A 20,623-nucleotide genomic window follows, 5' to 3' on the forward strand; every position below is an offset into this window, starting at 1 on the left:
CTGTCAGGCATCATATCGGCTAAGATGAACAGGCACATGGGTCAATACATGAGCGGGACACAGAAAGGAATTGGCAAGAATACCAGAGGCGCAAAACACCAGCTACTGGTAGACAGAACAATCAGCCGAGACTGCAAGACCAGACTGACCAACCTGTGCACTGCCTGGATTGATTACAAGAAGGCCTATGACTCAATGCCCCACAGCTGGATACTGGAATGCCTAGAATTGTACAAGATCAATGGGACCCTAAGAGCCTTCATCAGGAACTCAATGGGGATGTGGCGTACAACACTAGAGGCCAACTCTAAGCCCATAGCACAAGTCACCATCAAGTGCGGGATCTACCAAGGAGATGCTCTGTCCCCACTGCTGTTCTGCATAGGCCTGAACCCCCTCAGTGAGATCATTAACAAGACTGGCTACGGATACCGACTACGGAACGGAGCAGTTGTCAGCCACCTCCTGTACATGGATGACATCAAGCTGTATGCCAAGAGTGAACGAGACATCGATTCACTGATCCACAGTACCAGGCTATACAGCAATGACATTGGAATGTCGTTCGGACTGGAGAAGTGTAGTCGGATGGTAACAAAAAGAGGGAAGGTAGTCAGAACTGAGGGGATTGAACTACCAGAAGGCAACATTGCAGACATAGAGGACAGTTACAAGTACTTGGGGATCCCGCAGGCGAATGGGAACCATGAAGAGGCCGCTAGAAAAGCTGCAACCACCAAGTACCTGCAGAGGGTCAGGCAAGTCCTGAGGAGTCAGCTGAATGGTAAGAACAAGATCCGGGCCATCAACACGTACGCCCTGCCCGTGATCAGGTACCCTGCTGGGGTAATAGGCTGGCCAAAGGAGGAGATAGAAGCCACTGACATAAAGACAAGAAAGCTCCTTACCATGCATGGAGGGTTTCACCCCAAATCCAGCACCCTGAGGCTGTACGCTAAGCGGAAAGAAGGGGGCCGGGGACTGGTGAGTGTCAGCACCACAGTCCAAGATGAGACAAGGAACATCCAAGAATACATTGGGAAGATGGCCCCAACTGACCGAGTGCTCAGTGAATACCTCAGGCAGCAGAAACCCAAGAAAGAGGAGGGAGACGAGGAACCATCATGGAAGGACAGGCCCCTGCACGGTATGTACCACCGGCAGATAGAGAAGGTGGCTGATATCCAGAAATCCTACCAGTGGCTGGACAAAGCTGGACTGAAAGACAGCACAGAGGCACTAATCATGGCAGCACAAGAACAAGCTCTGAGCACAAGATCCATAGAGGCTGGGGTCTATCACACCAGGCAAGACCCCAGGTGCAGGCTGTGTAAAGATGCCCCAGAGACAATCCAGCACATAACAGCAGGGTGCAAGATGCTAGCAGGCAAGGCATACATGGAACGCCATAACCAAGTGGCCGGCATAGTGTACAGGAACATCTGTGCCGAGTATAACCTGGAAGTCCCGAGGTCAAAATGGGAGATGCCCCCAAGGGTGGTGGAGAATGACCGAGCTAAGATCCTGTGGGACTTCCAGATACAGACGGACAAAATGGTGGTGGCTAACCAACCGGACATAGTGGTGGTAGACAAACAGAAGAAGACGGCCGTAGTGATCGATGTAGCGGTTCCGAATGACAGCAATATCAGAAAGAAGGAACACGAGAAGCTGGAGAAATACCAAGGGCTCAGAGAAGAGCTCGAGAGGATGTGGAGGGTGAAGGTAACGGTGGTCCCCGTGGTAATCGGAGCACTAGGTGCGGTGACTCCCAAGCTAGGCGAGTGGCTCCAGCAGATCCCCGGAACAACATCGGAGATCTCTGTCCAGAAGAGCGCAGTCCTGGGAACAGCTAAGATACTGCGCAGGACCCTCAAGCTCCCAGGCCTCTGGTAGAGGACCCGAGCTTGAAGGATAAACCGCCCGCAGGGGCGTGCTGGGTGTTTTTTATATATATATATATATATATATTAAACTTATTAGATATGTGAAGCTAAAATTTCAGAACAATTATTATGAATTATTATATGTTGCACACTTGGGTTAAAAGGAATTGAAACCAGTGTAGCTTTGTGAGTCCGCCTTTATCTTCTGTACATATATAGACATGGTTCATGGTTACATGTTTGCACATAGTCTCACACAGCTCTTGTTGGGCACACTGCATTATGGTGAGTGGCCTGGCATATTTACGCCTGCTAGAGGTGCTCATTTCAGGAGATACTGCCTCTTGTGGTGTAACGGAGGAATAACTACCCTTCCAGCACTATGTCTCATTAGAGACTGGGGCACACATTATTTTACAACAAATAAAGAAAATAACATATTTGAACAATCGGAACATTTTAACCAAACATTGTAAATAAAAGATTTTGGGGAAGGGGGGTCTTTTTTTTGTCAGTAATGCCTTTCTTACCCTTACATATAAACGTTAACATTTTCCACCATACAATATATGCAAATTGGAGATAGTTGAGGACAATAATTGTTTGGTTGGAGACAGAATGACCAATATGAGTTTATTTCAGAGTACTTTGGCTTTTAGTTTCACTGATCATCTCTTTTCTCCTGCTCTCCTGCAGGCCATGTTTGAGACCTTCAACACTCCTGCCATGTATGTGGCCATCCAGGCAGTGCTGTCCCTGTATGCCTCTGGTCGTACCACTGGTATTGTCATGGACTCCGGTGACGGTGTGACCCACACTGTGCCCATCTATGAAGGCTACGCTCTGCCCCATGCCATCCTCAGATTGGACCTGGCTGGCAGGGACCTCACAGACTACCTTGGTAAAATCCTCACTGAGAGGGGCCACAACTTTACCACCACAGGTGAGCACATGGACACAGTCAAGAGAAGATGTGTAAAACTAGGAAAAAATTTAAAACTCACAATAAAAAGTTGGGGGTTTTCTTGTCTCACAGCTGAGCGTGAGATTGTGCGTGACATTAAGGAGAATCTGTGCTATGTTGCCCTGGACTTTGAGAGAGAGATTGAAAGAGCTGCCTGCTCTTCGTCATTGGATAAGAAGTATGAGCTGCCTGATGGACAGGTCATCACTATTGGGAATGAGAGGTTCCGTTGCCCAGAGGCTCTCTTCCAGCCCTCATTCCTTGGTAAGCAGCGTCAGTTTTAAGACAGATTTCTGTGATTTGTAAAAAGTAGTCCTTAGCAAGGCTAACCTTAACCCCTAATTTTCCAACTCTCCACAGGTATGGAGTCTTGTGGTATCCATGAAACTACCTTTAACAGCATCATGAAGTGTGACGTTGACATCCGTAAGGACCTGTACGCCAACACTGTGCTGTCTGGAGGTACCACCATGTACCCTGGCATTGCTGACCGCATGCAGAAGGAGATCACTTCACTGGCACCCAAAAACCTAAAAATCAAGGTAAAGTTATTGCTTCTTATGTACTCTTTCATACTCACTCTTTTTTTAAAGGTCCTTCACTTTCACACGAACAAGGTATTTAACACTGTGCTGAATTTGTATGTCTGGCAGAATGTAAGTGCACTTCCTAAAAGTCTTCATTGCTGAACCCTCTTCATCTCTGCCCTTGCAGATTATTGCTCCCCCAGAGAGGAAGTACTCTGTATGGATTGGAGGCTCCATCCTGGCTTCTCTGTCCACCTTCCAGGACATGTGGATCAGCAAGCAGGGAGTACGATGAGTCTGGCGCCAGCATCGTCCACAGAAAGTGCTTCTAGATAGACTGCCCTCAACCTACCAAAGCACACACTGCTACAAACCCCATAGTGACTGGCTCTGCATGCATGTCTACATCACCAGAATGATGTATGCCGAGCCTACACCTCTTCCATTTTTAATTCATCACTCTGGGTATGGTACCATGCACCCTGATGGGGAGAAATTCTTCCGCCTGAATTTATTTCCAAAATTAAGCCCATTGATATTGGAAAAGTTTGTATGATAACACTCAGTACATTAATAAATTCATAAATCAAGCAAAATTCTATTACTTTTTTGTTCTGCCTAATTTGCACAACTTCTGTTTTTTGCTTCACTATTACTTTATTATTACACATATGCTTTCACACTAATGCTCTTATTAACTATAAGTGTTCTTCCCAGTGAAATCTGGAAAATCTACATCTTACAGATTGAGCAATTTTATAATATAGTGAAATGCAGAGATTGGGTTAAGCTTCGTGAAGATGTATTTGACAAATTTTGGGGTGTAAAACACAACACTGAACACTGATTGAAAGTAGAGAGGCATTTCCTCTGAGTACTTTGCTAGTTTTATTCATAGCCATCTGCTACAATGAATGGAGGGAAAGACTTTATCTTATTTTTCTGCAAATATTGATTTATAAAGATGAATTAATAGCACAATGTTAAGGTAAAAGCCGTGCTCTAATGACTTAATTTTGTTTTCTGTATTAGTATTTTTTTATCAGCAGACTTTTCTTTTTCTTAGAGATGCACTGTATTTAGGTGATTAATGAGGGTTTCTTTTATTTTAATGCAAATAATTAATGCAAATATTTGTAAATGACGATCATTTTGTCTTTTTTCGGTGTCTGTTTACATTTCTGTAATAAAAACATCTTTGTCAATAAAATCAGTGAATAACTGTGGTAAATAATCGTGAGCTCAGTGTTGGACAAAATATTCACGATTGCCATTTTGGTAATCAAGTGCAAGCATCAGAGGTGCTCAGCATGTAGAAATATAGGTGACCAGCTAAATAAAGCTCGCTTTTCGTTCAAACACAACTCTACTCTCCGCATCTGCATCTGAGTTGTGAAATCAACACAATCGGAGCACCCCGCCGTGACACTACAGATAAATGTATAATTGCTATTTTGAGTGGCTGTAGCTCAGGTGGTAGAGCAGGTCACCTACTAACCAGAAGATTGGTGATTCTATATCTGTCTTTAAAAAAATTTAATGTCTCCCTTAAGCATTTATACTAATTAAGCTATGCAGAATACAGATACACCATTTATCTATTCTTTTTATACTGCTCATCTGGAGCTGGGCTTCAGCAGCCTAAGAAGAGATATTCATGCCTCCTACCTCTCAGCCACCTCCTCCTGCTGATCACTGAGACATTCCCAAGCAGATCTGTAACCTCTCCAGTCCCGGGTCTACTCTGGGGCCACGTCCCAGCCTCACACCGGGTTGTTTTTTTTTCAGGTAATGTTTTTTGTTTGTATCAAATGTTCCAAAAGGCATCGTCAGCATTGGGATTATTAGCAGAAATTAGACGTGGCATGCTCTAATTGGCTCAAGCTTCTTGTGTCAGACAGTCTCCAGTCTTCAGATAGATTAGTTGTAAAGAAGAAAAGATAAATAAGCCATGGTATAGATGTTTTAAAGGCAGAAACTATCCATACAGGCCAAAAACTTTTTTGTGCCATGTAAATGTATGTGAAAGCATATAAATATGCTTTAAAATACTGTTGAGTTGGACAGTTTCACCTGTTTGTCTGTGGGGATTGTCTGCCCTCAGGTGGCCACTATGGGAATTGAAGGAAGCCGTTTGGGCCAGATTGAAGTCTTTGTTTGGATCATGGAGACAGGTAACTCATTTGCCACCATTTGATGTTTTAACAACAGAAATGTTACCCTTATAATTATTGTTGAAATGAACTATGCAGTTGTCTGAGTGATGCAACAAGTGCAGTAGGCAGTGTACTGTATGTGTGTGTGGTTTTTCTCTTTTAAACAGATGCTCTGATAAACCTCACTTGTTGTCACTTTTTACTAGGAAAGAAGAGCACGTTAAAGACTTCAGCTCAATCAGTTAAACATATGGTGTTGTTAAAGCTTATAAAGTTACCAAGAAGTCCCTTGAAATCTTTGCAAAATAAAACACTTGGCTATGGAAGGACTGATCATAGAAGAGGGGGACATACTTTTTGGCTGTCACAGCCTGATAAAATGTGTAACACTGAAGTAAGACAGAGAGTGGTTACAAAGAGGAGATGGATTTTGGTACACTATAGGTCCAACCACAAACCTCCAGAAGATAACGAAGGTGAGCAAAACAGTTACAGTTATATAACTAAAACGTATTTTTCTCTTTAGTGTTATAATTTTGTTTACCAATTTCCATTTTATTAAAGGAAGATCTGAATTATTTATCTAGCAGACAATCATTTGCATTAGTAACTTGAACTACATAAATAAAAGATATTTTACTGATTTTGCTTGAAATTGATATTAAAATGTATTCACTTTACTTTCAAAACGATACAATAGCGGGGTTTTCCAACATTCTAGGTTTATGCCACGAACATAGATCAGTAATGAGCAGCACACCGACGAATGAAAAGAAACTATCTACTTTGGAGTCGCGCGGTCCTTTGCAGAACACAACAAAGTTGCGGTTCCTCGTGAGCGCGCTTTAGGGGACTGGGATACAATTATTGTCAGAGGTACTGCTTTGGCCTAATACCTATTAGAACTACACCTAACAGAGCCACACCTGTGCAGCTATATTTACAGAATACAGTCAGAACATTTCCTGCAAAAGATAACTTATACAGCTGAGATTTTATATTAAAAGGTTATATGGAGACAAAACATTAAACTGTGGAGCATTCCACTGGCATTTCAGTTTGCCAGAATTTTTTTCATTACAGAGCAGAGCCTGCATTTTAACCACGTGGACCGAGAAATATGAACACGTCTCACATATGTCACTGATCGTGCTGTAGAAAGAAAGAAAGAAAGAAAGAAAGAAAGAAAGAAAGAAAGAAAGAAAGAAAGAAAGAAAGAAAACATTTTTAAGAAGGAAGAAATTAGTCACATGGGTTACTCTGTCACGGAGACAGAACGAATAGAAGTGTTTAGGTAGTTCATTAGTATTTTGTAAGTATGTTTCGTTTTATAAATACAGAATACAGATCGTGTTCAAAATAAGACACCGGATTCAAAATAGATGATACAGTGTGTGTGTGTGTGTGTGTGTGTGTGTGTGTGTGTGTGTGTGTGTGTGTGCGTGTGTGTGTGTGTGTGTGTGTGTGTGTGTGTGTAAGAGAGAGAGAGAGAGAGAGAGAGAGAGAGAGTTTGTGTGTGTGTGTGTTAAAGCTGAATAATTACATTTAAAAGCCAAATACAAAAATAAAATTCCAGTTTCCAGTGGACCAAGCAGATTAAAATGAGTCATTTCTCCCCTCCTGTTTTTTTAGTTAAATATCATGGTCAGCACTGACAGCTGTTCCTAGTTCCTGATCTGCTGCATTAAAATTAAATCTATGTTCTTTATTTTCCTTTGCGATGTTGGTGCTGGAGGTCGTTTGATAACGAACGTGCTTAACACAAGCTGAACAGCTCATCTGACTCTCTTAGGTGCAAATGTATGCATGCTGGAATAGGGCCTGCTGTTCTGTGTCGTGAAGTCTACGTTTTGTAACTCCCCGTTTTATTTTGACAGCATCTTGTCTCATGTGCGCTATATTTCGTTTTCCTTCCACTGTCTTGTCTTACCTTATTGGTTTCATCTGTGTCCCCTGGCGTTGCCTGGTCTTTTCCTGATTGCCATGTGTGTATTTTGGCTGTAGCCTCTGTCTCTGCTCAGTTCTCTGCGGCGTTTGTCCGCACTTGTTGTACCTTGTGAATTTTTTGTTTGTTTGTTTTTTGTTTTTGCGGTTTAAACGGACTTTTGTTACCGGCTGTTCTTTGGATTATCTGCTCTCCTAAATAAAGGTTCGTTTTTTGCTTATTTTACTCTGTTTCACTATTTTACTGGGGTTTTTTTTAGTCTGTTTTGGGGCCACGTTCTTCCACAACACAATAGACTTGCAAGGTTCTTGTGCATGCTCTCAGCGTATATCTCTGCACACCTGCGCACAGATCTAAAGACGGGCTGTGTAGTTGTGGTAGTTTGTTGCAGCTGTTTGAAATCTCTTTTGTCCCTGGAGCAGAGACGGTACATAATTTTGTTTCATGCTCTAAGGTTTCACTGAACCCGATACTATAATGCCAGTTCAACATACAGGATAGTTTTCCATTACCTGGATTGACTTTCCCTGACATTGGAAATTGGGATGAGCAGTTACACGAAGCTGGTTATCAGTTCCCCAAATTAACCCAGAGTGTCTCCTGCGCGTTCACATGAAATGGTGCTGTTGGCAGTATCTGACTAATCTAAAATGGCTGTTTCACAGATCATATGTATTTTTCGCCCACAGTAAACAATTTCTGTGAGTGCCACCAACAATTAAATGGTGATTAAAATTTAAGAAAATAATAAATAAATAATAAATGTTTAGTAAAATATCACGCTGTAAAAAGGACAAAAGATTAATTCTGGGTCAAACTGTTAATCTGGTGATTTAGGGCACAAAAATAAACATTTTAATGCAGTTAATTCTTATTATTGTCACTGAGTGCGTGCTCAGTGCTGCTTTTCCCCCTAAGGCGATGTCTGCACATTAGAGCTCTGAAACTTTAAACTGGCATTTAAACATTTAAGCCTACTCTACTTAAATGTTTAAATGGACTGTGCCAAAGTCTAATAACGCAAAACGCTTTAATTTGTCGCAGACCAAATGGAAATATATTTTATTGATTGGTCAGGTGTTCTTAGTGCTGTTGAGCAATCCCAGTAGAATAAAAGAAAGAAAGAAAGAAAAACAGCAGATTATAATCAAGTATATCCGCATTTTATGTATTTTCTTAATCACCAAATGAATACATGCACATTCCCGTGATAATTCGACACGCAGTTTGCGCCTCATTTGGTGGTTTGAGTATGGTACGGCTTAACAAGCTGCACAACACATTCTCCTTGCAGAGTGCCGCACGAAGTGAAGACTCAGTGAAAACGTGGCTCTTCCAACCGATTTAAAAGCGAAACTCTCATATTGTTCTGCGATACTACAATCTATCCAATACCAAGTAAATACAAGTATTGCCAGTACTACCGATACGTTTAACTTATAAAGGCAGAGTGTAGAGAGAGTTCATCAATTTGCTAAATTCTGAACAAATTTTAATGAACACTGAATCTGTGATTTTTACTTTCCGCAATAATCCGTGAACACAACAAGACACACCTTTCAGCTTTTTCATGTATTTTGAAACACTTTGTTGTTCTTGGGTTTTATTGGAGACCTGGAAGACAAATGTGTCTAGCTTTAAAGCACTTTGGGTCAGTTTATGTTGTTTAAATGTGTTCCATGATAAAATAACCTGACAGTCAACACAAAAAGGTGAGTATATTCGCATTAACATTTTTCATAGTTCATGTTAAAGGTATATTATTTCATTTCCAATAAAATAATGTTGGGCTGAATATATTATCTGAATATAGTCTATAAGTAATCATATTACTTTAGCAGGCATTGGACTGCTAAAGTAACAGCTATGATAACGAATAACAATTTAATCCTTTTTACTGTAGATCCAGCATCAGTCATGGCTGAAACATTACTGTAGCAGGCTTTATGTTGCTGGTTCACCCAACACAGCACAGAGGTGTTCAGTTTGTAGCAAATCCATTTTAATATTCCTTCAAATTTCAGCCATCACTTCACTTCACTCTCCACACACACACACACACACACACACACACACACACACACACACACACACACACACACACACACACACACACACACACACACACACATCATCTTGGTCCTGACATTCTAATGTTTTAAATGACAGGGGAGGCAAGTAAGATTAGCCAAATAACCACAGCTGCGTTAACCAGCCTCCCCCCAGCACTGCCCCTTAACCAACTGTACCCCCCACTGCCACTGCCAATATATGAACTACCTGGTTATAATTTCCCTCTGTGACAGTGGGCTCTGTCTCTGTGCGAGGGATCTGGGTCTGTCTGAACGATTTCCTTCATCCTCTCTTCATTTCTTTTGCTGCTTTTCTAAGACAAAGTTGTGCTGTTCATAGTCTTTCATATCTTTATATAAGTTCATAGGATTGCCAAAGTAGAAAACATCCTTCTAGCAGGCATCGTTGTTTGCAGTGTTTCGATTTACAGCTGTAAAGTAGCTCTATATATTGTTCCAATTTCTCACTTACTGCAGCTTGCATGGTTTTGCTTAGTGCATCTGAGTCATATGACTGTAGGACAACTAAACACAACTGAGCAGGGAGGAGGGAGCGGACAAGAGTGTGCTTGCATGAGAGGGAAGCAGTTTGCACAGACATGTCTCCTTTTTGATGATCAGTAGCAACATACTGAACTTACATAAGAGAAAAAAACTAACGCATTGAGCTGATCACAATAGTAACAATTCAATGTCAGTACCAGCATTAAGTCGATACTATCGATATTTGGGTTGATCCACCCACCCCTACTGAACAGAACAATTTCAGTTTTGCAAAATCAACAACCTGTGGACGTAGAACTGTAGAAAAACAACATTTGTTTTGATTCTTGGCAGAACCATTCAGGTATCATTTTTTTTTGCACTTTAAAAGTGCATTCATGGATATGGTCCTCTGCATATGTCTTATTTAGTGAGTCAAAAATGCACAACAGTGTCAGTACAGATTAAAAGTTAACAATTTTAGTAATGCTGGTGCTGCTCTGACTTTCAGTGAGGGAAATATGAGTTGAGAGGGTATTCTAGAAATTCTGACTTCTGATTTATTGAGGAACACAGCAGCAGCCACTCACACAAAGAAGCAATTCATATGTTAAACTCAGTTTAACACAGAAAACTGAACATGTCCATCACTACTGTGGAACAGACCAGGCCTCTTCTTTTGGGCTCTGCCCTCCAGACCGTCAAAAGGTATTTGTTTCAAGAACTGATCTATGAGTTACTTGTAAGAGCGTGAGACTGCTGCACTGTCTGCAAAACAGACTTCGTTGCATGTGTGATGGCTTCTTTGTGTATGAGGCTGCTGACTTAGGTGTCTGTGAGTTGTTGAATTTAAGTGAGTGGAACTTACCATTATAAGTATACCATTGAAATATATAATACCATACATACCATTGGAAAAAAATGGTTTGGTTGTGATTATCTTTTTTTGTCCTACTCCTACTCTCCATGCAGTGGTTCAGTAGATCTTTAAGAATGTTTATTTCTGAAGAATTGAGTGGTCAGTAGGTATGACCTACTGTCTTTAACCTGGAGCCTAACCTGCTCCAGATCAGGTTAGGTCCATAGCGTAAATTACCATGTCAATTTACCCCAGTAAGAAATGAACAACAATGAGCATTTATCAAATTTGAGGATAAAAAGTTTAAATTTTATTCATTAAAATAAATGGAGACAGATATAATATTGAAAATTAGTCACATGTGATGTCCCAGAGCCAAAACCTATGATACTGCAATATATCATTTTTGTTTCATTACACAAATAAAGGTTTGTGCAATTTTTAGCCCTGTTTGCTGGTTATTGCACAGAATAACCACACACACATATTTAGACAATTAGCCACAACATTAAACATAATATTTACATTGCTAGCTTCAAACAAAAAAGAATGCCGGCCGGCATTATAATATGTTAATAATATGTTAATAATATGTTAATAGTATCCTAATGTAAGTATAAACCAATATTGCCTTATTATTGTGGGCTACTACCATAAGTCATTATACAAAAGTTCTAATGCACAGATTTGACCATTTTGGTAAAATCTGGTTGTCATATTGTTGCCTATATATTGCTAAACTATTAGTAATGGGTTTTGCCTCATAGGCAAGATTTTGTTTCCACATTATTGTCTCCAGTGTTACGAACTTGTATGTCCATGTGTTTGTTTGTGCAGGTGTTGTGTTTTTTTCTATGTTAATTTAGCTGTGCCAGGGCCCTGTTCCGATTGGTGCGTGGATATACTGCCCCGGCGTGATTGGATCCAGCTGGAGGACCCGCCCATTAAAAGGAGGCTGGAGTGCTACAGCGGGAGAGGCCCTCGCGTTTCTCCTCATCACCCAGCAGTAGTCCTGTGGTAGCCGCTGGCTGCAGTATACGCTTGAAAGTTGTGGAAGTGGAGTGGGTAGGGGTGAGCTGCCATTTCTTTTGATCACCCGTTTTCTCCTGTTTTGAGTTAGTTAAGGAGGTCAGACTCTGTCTTTATTTTTGACTTTGTTTTGGTAAGGTCGGGGGTGCGGGATTTGTGTAGGTTTGTTTTGTTTATTGTTTTGGCCTTGGCTCACCCTGAAGTGTTGACACTCCCGTTTTGGTTCTCTTTATTCACATTGTAAATAAATCACCTCATATCTAACGGATTGGTTTCGTGTGACTGCTTGGGTCTTGGGGGGGAAGCGAGTGCCTCGCTCATGTTATGGCCTGGCCCTAGACGGGTCGTAACACCAGTTTCTGGTCAGCTACATAAAGTTCCGTGTAATATTTCTTAGCTATTAGCTATAACCTCTGTTGATGTAGAAGAACTACTTTGATATTATTGAATATTTTTTGTAATTAAGTGTTCAGTCTCTGTAATAAAATATTAAGCTCAACAGTGTTCAACACTGGACTGAGGTCTAGCACAGTAAGCACAGAGTGCTTGGTCACTGACAAAGGACCTCACCAATACCACATTATTTCCAAGCTGTAACAGAAAGTGCTACCAATAATTTTTAATGGATTTTTCATGGCTTCATTTTGTTCCTTTTGAGACTGAGTCTTGCATACCTCAGTCAGAACAGTGACAGTTAAAATAAAGAGAATTGATAACCCCTGTTGTGATACCCAGACAAAACCTGTTTGCAAAACTTTTGTCATTTTGTCTGTTTTGTCTTTGACTTCAGCCATGCGCTCCAGTCCAACCCCACCTCCTCTTTACCTGAGCCTCCTTCTCTTTCTGTCATGGAACTCCCCGGTTCTTTCCTGTATGACAGTGAACAACAGCAAGTGTGAGTCTGCTCCATTTGTACCAGGCCACAACCTGATTGGGGAGGGATTTGATGTCATCACCCTGCGCCGAAAAGGAGCCTACCTGATTGATGTAGCTACTTACCGCAAACCAGATGGCACCTGTACTCTCTGCACCAACCGCAATCAAAACAAAACTCTACAAAAAGTAAATGGATAAACTGTGATTACCAGCAAACTATAGTAGATAGGTTATGTGCACATCTTAATCATGGTGTTCTGTTTTTTTTATCTTCAGCTGCCGGCCTCTGTTGTCGACTGGCGTGCAATCAGCCAATGCAAAACCGATATCTCCAGCAGTGCACACACCACTGTTAGGTACAGTATAGTGTAGTATATTTGTTGCTGAAAGGACTTCATCCCAGAGATCATTGTCATCTCATTACTTCACCTAGTCTGTCACAATACCAGTTAGCCATGACAGACACATATTTTTCTTAGATGTCTGGTTGGCACTTTGTCTCTCTCCATTAAAAGGAAACACCAACAAAATGAACGACTATTAACTTCTTTGTGAGTAAACTTTAATATTCAAAAAAGGATCAAATGATATTTCCTCAACTGTAGAATAAAACAACAAAGATGGGTGAATTTTTACAATACTGGAAGGTAAAGTGATGACCAGGTCACAAATTTCTTGTGTTGATTATCAGCATTTTGAAATCTCATAGCAGTAGGAACAAAAGAACTTCTAATGTGTTCTGTCCTACACTGCTTAGGAGAAGAAGCCTGCTGTTTACATCTCTGACCCTTCAAAATATTATGGAGAGGGTGACTAGTATTTTTTCTCCATACACCTTTCCACAATAATTCCCAGTGAATCCACAGTCCTGCCCATTAATAAGCCAGCCTTCTTCAGTAATATGTGCAGCCACATACTATTCTTACTCACCATACTGCATTCCCATCACAGTGTAAAAAGCTGAGGGCAGTAAAATAGGGGATACTGGCAACAACAGTCTGATAGAATAGAAACAGCATCTCACTACATACACTGAATTTATATTTATTTGCTGGGGCACACTACAGAAATTCTCTAAATCCTTTAGATTTCTTGGCCGTCATTTGGCAACTCCAAGATTCAGCTCCCTCCACATTTTCTATAGGACTGAGGTCTGGAGATTGGCTTGGCCATCACCTTAATGCTTCTTTTGCATGTTGGAAGACCCATCCATGACGAGCCTTAAGTGTTGTGGCTGACAGAAAAGGGTTCTCGACCGAGATTTTATGGTAAATAAAATCCATTGGCCCCTAAATTTGGTGAAGTCAGCATTTAGCAACAAAACATCACCAAAACATAATGGTTCCCCTCCATGCTTGACTGTAAAAAAAATTTAAAGAAATGAAACAAGTAAATAAAAAGTCATTCTTCTCCTTCAAATTGTGTTCACAGTTCACTACTTACCTCTAACACTGATCAGGACATCCACGACTGGAAGGTAGGAAGCATCTTGCACTTACTGTTTGTTTCAAAATTACTGTTTGAAACTACAAAATACTGTTACTGTAATTACTTGTTATTAAAACTAATAGAAATGCAAAATTTGTAAGCAACATTGCATGCTGATTCGTTTCTTTTTTTTTCTTTTACAAGTGAAATGTGCACTGAATCAAACAGACTGTAATAACATAAAAACCTTAGTGTGCAAGTTCTCATCAAAAGGGCTGATTTGATTAAATTTTGGCTCACTGAGCTGTGTAAATGTGATACAAATATGAATTCCTTGTCTCATTATTTCATTTAATATTTCCAATTTAATATTTTTGATCCCCAGAAAAAAAGTATTATATTCAAAGTAATTGAGTGAATGAATAATAAGACAGTATTTATTATATCTAATACTTTTATTACTTTTACATTACATTGACTATTATTAAAAACAAAAATGGTAATGAAATTACATTTCTATTTATCAGGCTGGACTAAATATAAATCCCATATCTACCAGCGTGGGGATTGGAGGAACACACTCCATGGCATATGCATTTGCTACAAAAAAGACCAAAGAGGACCACTACTCCTTGAGCACACACACGGTCACCTGTACTCACTATCGGTTAGCTGTGAAAATCCTGGCATTACCACATATACCACAAGTTTAGATTAACAATATATAATTTCAGTTTTTAATAATTTACTAATCAGTTTCATTCTATCTAGTTACCGGGTATCAAGCAGACCGACTCTTAGCTCTGAGTTCAGCAGGGATGTGGCCAGTTTGCCAAGTCGCTATAACTCCTCCACCAGAGATCAGTACAACGAGGTCATAGATACCTACGGCACACATTACATTCGCAAGGTTAAAACACAGAAACACTGTTAATTAGATTATTTCAGGAGTAAAAACACTTTTTTATTAAAACTTTGTGCTACATTACAGGTTCGTCTTGGTGGCCGTCTTAGACGAGTCACAGCTGTACGAACCTGTTTGTCCAGACTAAACGGATTCTCCTCAAATGAGGTACATGAAAAACATTTGCCTGCACACAGTCACCAGACTGCATATTTCTACTCCATATGAATAAGAACATAAGGGATGCTAAATAGTTGTGTTTTTGTTTGGTTTTTTGGCAACAACTGAATAGTGACATCATTCTTATTGCATTTGTATATGAATGCAAGGAGCTTATTCCCTTCCAAAAGATATTCTCTCAGTTGTTCTACTGACCAAAGTGAAAGAAACCATTGTACCTTATCTCTATAATTGTCTCACAGTCCATCAGGAGCTCTCTCTGCTGTGCTGAAAAACCTCTAGCTTCTGTCGCTGCCATTTTCAACATCAACAACAACCATAAACACGGCACCTTTTAACACTTATTTTGCCAAAAGTGTTTGCTTGTCTGCCTTTACATGCATATCAACCCGAGTAACACCCCATACTTAATCCATAGGGTTCATTATGACATCAGCTATAATAGCTTGAACTCTCCAGGTAAGGCTTTCCATAAGTTTTAGGAGTGTGTTCATGGGAATTTTTGATCATTCTTCAAGAAGCACATTTGTGAGGTCAGACACTGGTATTAGATGAGAACTCTGCTTTAATTCATTGCAAAGGTTCTGTCAGGTTGAGGTCAGGACTCTGTGTGAGCCTGTCAAGTTCCTCCACACCAAACTCACTCATCCATTTCTTTATGGATCTTGCTGTCTGCACTGGTACTCAGTTATGTTGAAACAGGAAGGGGTCATTCCCAAACTGTTCCCACAAAGTTGGGAGCATGTCCAAAATACCTTAGTGTATTGAAGCATCAAGCGTTCCTTTCACTGGGACTAAGGGGCCGAGCCCAACTCCTGAAAAACAACCCCACACCACAATCCTCCCTCCACCAAACTTTCATGTATTTCACAAATGTTTGTAGCATGCCTAGGTGCTTGATTTTATACACCTGTGATCACGGAAGTTATTGGAACACCTGAATTCAATGATTTGGATGGATTAGTGAATACTTTTGGAAATGTAGTGTATTTTAGCCACTTCTGTATGAGAACTGTCAGCAGCTGGTTCTGTGACCCAGCAGTTTCAGTTGGTTTTCATCTCTTTTGTTATATTTTGAAGATAATGTGGAGGTTGGGATTATTATTAATTGGCTGTGAATTTTAGTTTAGTCTGTTTTACCCAGGCCTTCTGTGCTAGTTGTTTTATATTTCTTGTCCACGTGTTTCATATTGTAAACTCTGGGTTGTCATGTCTACGTCTCGCTATGTTTCCTGTTTTATTTTGAAAGTTTCGTGTTTCTTTGTTCAATGTGCTTAGTTTTACTCTTCCCCTGTGACGTTGTTATGTTCATTTGTGTCAGCTGTTTCCCCATGTGTTTCCACTTCCCCTGATCACCTCCTGTGTGTATTTAGTCTGTGTGTTTCCTTCAGTCTTTGTCCTGTTGTTCTGTGTTCTTTCTTTCATGTCATGTCAAGTTTCAGGTAGTTCATGATTCATGTTTATATTCATATTTTCCTACATGCACCTGTTCTGATTCATGTTTTTGTCATAGTAATCAAAGTTTAAGTTCTCCAGTTTAGGTTCTAGTTTAGTTTTCGCCCCACTCGCCTTTGTTTTGTTTGTGTACTGTTCTTATCAGCCACAAGAAACGGCTCACTTTTTGTCCAAGTCACGTTTCACGCTCCGTTTTAGTCTGCATTTGGATCCAGTGTTCTCTCTACACACCGTCAGCTCCCCACTGTCTGTGACAAGAACTTGCCTGACTAGTTCCACCTGTGACAAAGACACATCCAACCGACTGCTGTTTGAAAATTGCTGATTACTTACATTTACTTACTTACTTATATTTGACATTTTCTTCATTGTTATCTCTCCTTTTCTCCATTTTTCTTTATCTGTTTTTCAAATTTCTCAACTGCCAGTGGGCATGAATAGCGTAAATCAGGTGAATGGTGATTTCACTCTTGCCTCCTCCTAGCCGAAACAGGCATCAGGACTTGGTAAAAAGAGAGAGAGAGAGAGAAACACCTGCGGACATTTTAAAGACTTAACGAATTAACGATCAACTACAAATTGTTTCCACTTTACTTTTTTAGGAATAATATGAACAGTATGGATCTGGATCTGTACACATAATTTACAAGAAATCATGTGATGGTTAGCATTGCCAAAATTTTCAACACTGAATGCATGTATAAGTAATTTGTAACATCTGCATTTTAACAAATATCAATAAAGTGCATTAACAAACAGAAAATACAAAAAGACAAAGACAAAGAAAAATAAGTTACCATACCAGGCACAGGGAAATTGACCACACTGTGTACCCTCTGGGAGGAAAGCCACAACTGGCCAATACTGCACAAAGGTCCAGTGACAGAAGCTCAGTTCAGTTTGATTTATATAGCACAGCAAAAGTTGTCTCAAGGAACTGTGTTTATTGTAAGGTAAAGAACCTTCAATAATACAGAGAGAACCAGAACAATGAGACATGAATACCTTTCTTTGTTTAAACAAAGCTTTCTTATTACATTTTAAATTGGCTCTACACCAGGATATTTTTAGGACATTTTCAATAACCCTTGAGTGACACACTTAGTTCACAAGTTCCATGACATGTAGGCCTAACATCACAAGCGCTTCTCTTTGGCATGTGTTCCTATTTAATGGAAGTCCTGCATCTTATGTCTTCTCCTGCCTTCTAGTTACACTCCTGCCTGTCGATGGGTGTCTCCATTGGCTTGGGAAAGCTGAATCCATCTGCTGTCCAAGGTTCTTGCAAAAACCTCCTGGAAAACCGGGATGTTGCCACTAGGTATAGCTCTGGTCTCCACCAACACTATACGGATGTGGTGGGAGGTGATGGGTGGTTGGGAGAGTTTTCACTTGCCTATGATGACTCCCTGGGTTTTAAAAACTGGCTGAACAGTCTGAAGGATCATGCAGATGTTGCTTCCTACTTCATTCGCCCAATGTATCAGCTGATACCGAAAGGCACAAAGAAGTCAGGGATGAAGGCTGCCATAGAGCAGTACATAACAGACAATGATGTGAGTCAATCACACAGCCAACGAAATTGCTGGCGGGGCAATTCTAACCTAGATTTCAACTGTTGTCCTCGACAAGCCTGGAGGGGGAAGCTAACTGTGGAAATCATCCAGGCCTGGAATCTGAAAGGAGATCATCTTGGCCCAACTGACAGGTGAGACCAGCATGGTTAGGGATTAGGATTTAGAGTTTTCTAAAGATTTCCGAATCTCTAGGATTTAGAGATTTAGAAATCTGCAATATTATTCATCTTTGTGTCTTTCTCCTACTCACAGCTATGTTAAACTGAGGTTTGGTTCCATCAATCATCAGACTCGCATGATCGAATCAAGTTATCCCCGATGGAATGCTTATTTTGATCTTGGACAGGTCAGTGAACCCTGACTACATATAAGATCAAGGATCATATTAAAGGAATTTTAATACTGCAGGTTTGATGTACTGATTTCAATTTTTAGAACTTGGGCTACTTACATCTTTTATATACAGTTAACTTTAGCTGTTCTTTAACTGAGGTTATTTATTTCCATTTGGTTAAGTTTAAGCAGAACTAATTCTTTCATCAGGTATATTTAAACAATTTAAGGTAATGATTTCGGTTAATATGAATGCTTTAACAATGTCAACCATGTGTCATAAAGTACTGAATGCAAATCTTGCTACTGCACATTTTCCTCCTTATTTAAAATATGTAACAATATGACATATATATCAAAAACACAACAGTGCTACCAGAATTTACATTCTATGAATTAGATGTGAATTACCATTGTCACTATTGTATATGGTACAAAATCTCAAGCATATTATTTGTAGGACAACAGTATATTAAATCCTATTTTTAATGCTTTTTTTCTCATGAAGGTGGACACACACAGTGATGTGTATGTTGAATTATGGGATGAGGATCTGTTCTATGATGATCTTCTGGGATCATGTTCCCGGCGTCCAACTCAGGGGACACGTATATTTTCCTGTTCAGCTGACAGTGGCAGCTATGAGTTCAAGACCACTCTGACCTGCGACTCACATCTCACAGGAGCCTGGTGTCACCAATATACACCATCTCCATAATGAGAAATGCATTTTGGGGCTGCATGTCTTTCTCCTATAATCAATTGTGATAAATCTGTTGATCACATAAGAGTCACATGACTGATGGGTTTTTTCTTTCATTTTCCTCGTATATATATCGTACATATCCATTTTTTTAAATTTGATCTTCTTTTCATTTGTCATTCAGTTATTTTTTATATTTTATATACATATGTAGTTTCATTTTTTTCAGATTATACTTGATTTCAGTTTGTCAAATACATGTAACCCTTTTTTTTACCTTCTCAAACAAATGAAAAAAGCACGGTAATGTTAAATTAAAAAAAGAAAGAAAGAAACGTGATAACACAACAAGAAAATATCACATAATATTTGTTAAACAAAAGACTATTATACTTCATGTCACAGTGTGGGCAGGTCAAACACAAGTGCATTTGTCTGGATATACAGATTTTAAAAAGTAGGAATTTCTGGGGAAATTATTTTTAAATTCAGCATCTGGTGATTTTAAAATGTGTATGAATGAAGTTATATACCCTCAAAATTATAACGTGGTGAATAACGACAGGTTTTGATGGTAATTTCTTACAAGAAGTACTCAGAATACGTTTTTACACCTAGTAGCTTCTTGTGGCTGCTCCCTTACTCACAAAGAGCTGATGCACCCCTGAGGAATTTGTGTCTCCTCCCATTCTCAAACTGTAAAATATTACACTATGAACCCACTACCTTTTTTATACAGCTTAAAATAGCTTAATTCATTTGCAAATCAAGAAAAGGATTTGATAATGTTTTTGATTTTTATTACTCTTAAAATGTTTAAAAAAATCATTGCCACAAACTAAAAATAAATAAATAAAAGATACGTGTACTGTTGCTGTTTTACTGTAACTAATTTTCAGATAAACCTAATTATAAGGGAATCCATGTTGTGTGAGTGTATGTGTGTGTATCTGCATCCCAGCTGCATTATTTTTTTACTATAAAAATATATATATATTATAGTGACTGACAATAATTGTCTCCAAGTTACAATTTGAAGAAGCATATGTAGCTCTACAACACTGCTGGTGAGGCACATTGATGAGAAGGAAGTATCTGGGGACATCTCAGGCCCTCCAAGGTTTGGAGGCCTATCTCCCCCTACCACCACTTCCCCTGCCAGTGGCGGACCCCCTCAGACATCGGTGCGTTGGTGGTTCTTTGTGTCCGGGGATGGGCGTCCAGGTACACACCGGCTCACTCCTTG

The 20,623-nt window shown here is 39.8% G+C and overlaps 2 protein-coding genes across 3 annotated transcripts; both read left to right on the forward strand.

Annotated features, from left to right (window-relative positions):
* The first annotated feature begins 2,584 nt into the window (after window positions 1–2,584).
* LOC101487996 (actin, cytoplasmic 1-like) lies at window positions 2,585–3,709 on the forward strand. The gene is given in 5 exon segments (XM_076884744.1): window positions 2,585–2,829; window positions 2,923–3,114; window positions 3,211–3,392; window positions 3,565–3,660; window positions 3,662–3,709. Coding segments are annotated over 5 exon segments (762 nt in total). The 5' UTR covers window position 2,585.
* A 3,850-nt stretch (window positions 3,710–7,559) lies between these two features.
* Window positions 7,560–20,238, forward strand: LOC101463700 (perforin-1). Of its 2 annotated transcripts, none has more exons than XM_004568296.4 (10): window positions 7,560–7,682; window positions 12,712–12,983; window positions 13,074–13,153; window positions 14,229–14,274; window positions 14,753–14,892; window positions 14,997–15,135; window positions 15,217–15,297; window positions 17,976–18,472; window positions 18,594–18,687; window positions 19,183–20,238. In XM_004568296.4, the coding sequence occupies exons 2-10, from the start codon at window positions 12,714–12,716 to the stop codon at window positions 19,390–19,392; spliced, it is 1,557 nt and encodes a 518-aa protein (XP_004568353.1). In that variant the 5' UTR covers window positions 7,560–7,682; window positions 12,712–12,713; the 3' UTR covers window positions 19,393–20,238. The 2 variants fall into 2 exon arrangements, with proteins under 2 accessions (XP_004568353.1, XP_076740861.1); XM_076884746.1 differs by lacking the exon at window positions 7,560–7,682 and adding an exon at window positions 11,702–11,963.
* The last annotated feature ends 385 nt before the right edge of the window (window positions 20,239–20,623 follow it).

Source organism: Maylandia zebra, linkage group LG6 (genome assembly GCF_041146795.1).
Source record: "Maylandia zebra isolate NMK-2024a linkage group LG6, Mzebra_GT3a, whole genome shotgun sequence".
In the NCBI taxonomy this organism is placed as follows: domain Eukaryota; kingdom Metazoa; phylum Chordata; class Actinopteri; order Cichliformes; family Cichlidae; genus Maylandia; species Maylandia zebra.

What these genes read in the sequence shown, in the direction of transcription:
- LOC101463700 (XM_004568296.4), top strand. Translation starts at nt 12,714, where the DNA reads ATGCGCTCCAGTCCAACCCCACCTCCTCTTTACCTGAGCCTCCTTCTC. An exon ending in GTCACCTGTACTCACTATCG is followed by an intron (nt 14,893 to 14,996) that starts GTTAGCTGTGAA and finishes CATTCTATCTAG; the next exon opens with TTACCGGGTATCAAGCAGAC. An exon ending in CTTATTTTGATCTTGGACAG is followed by an intron (nt 18,688 to 19,182) that starts GTCAGTGAACCC and finishes TTTCTCATGAAG; the next exon opens with GTGGACACACACAGTGATGT.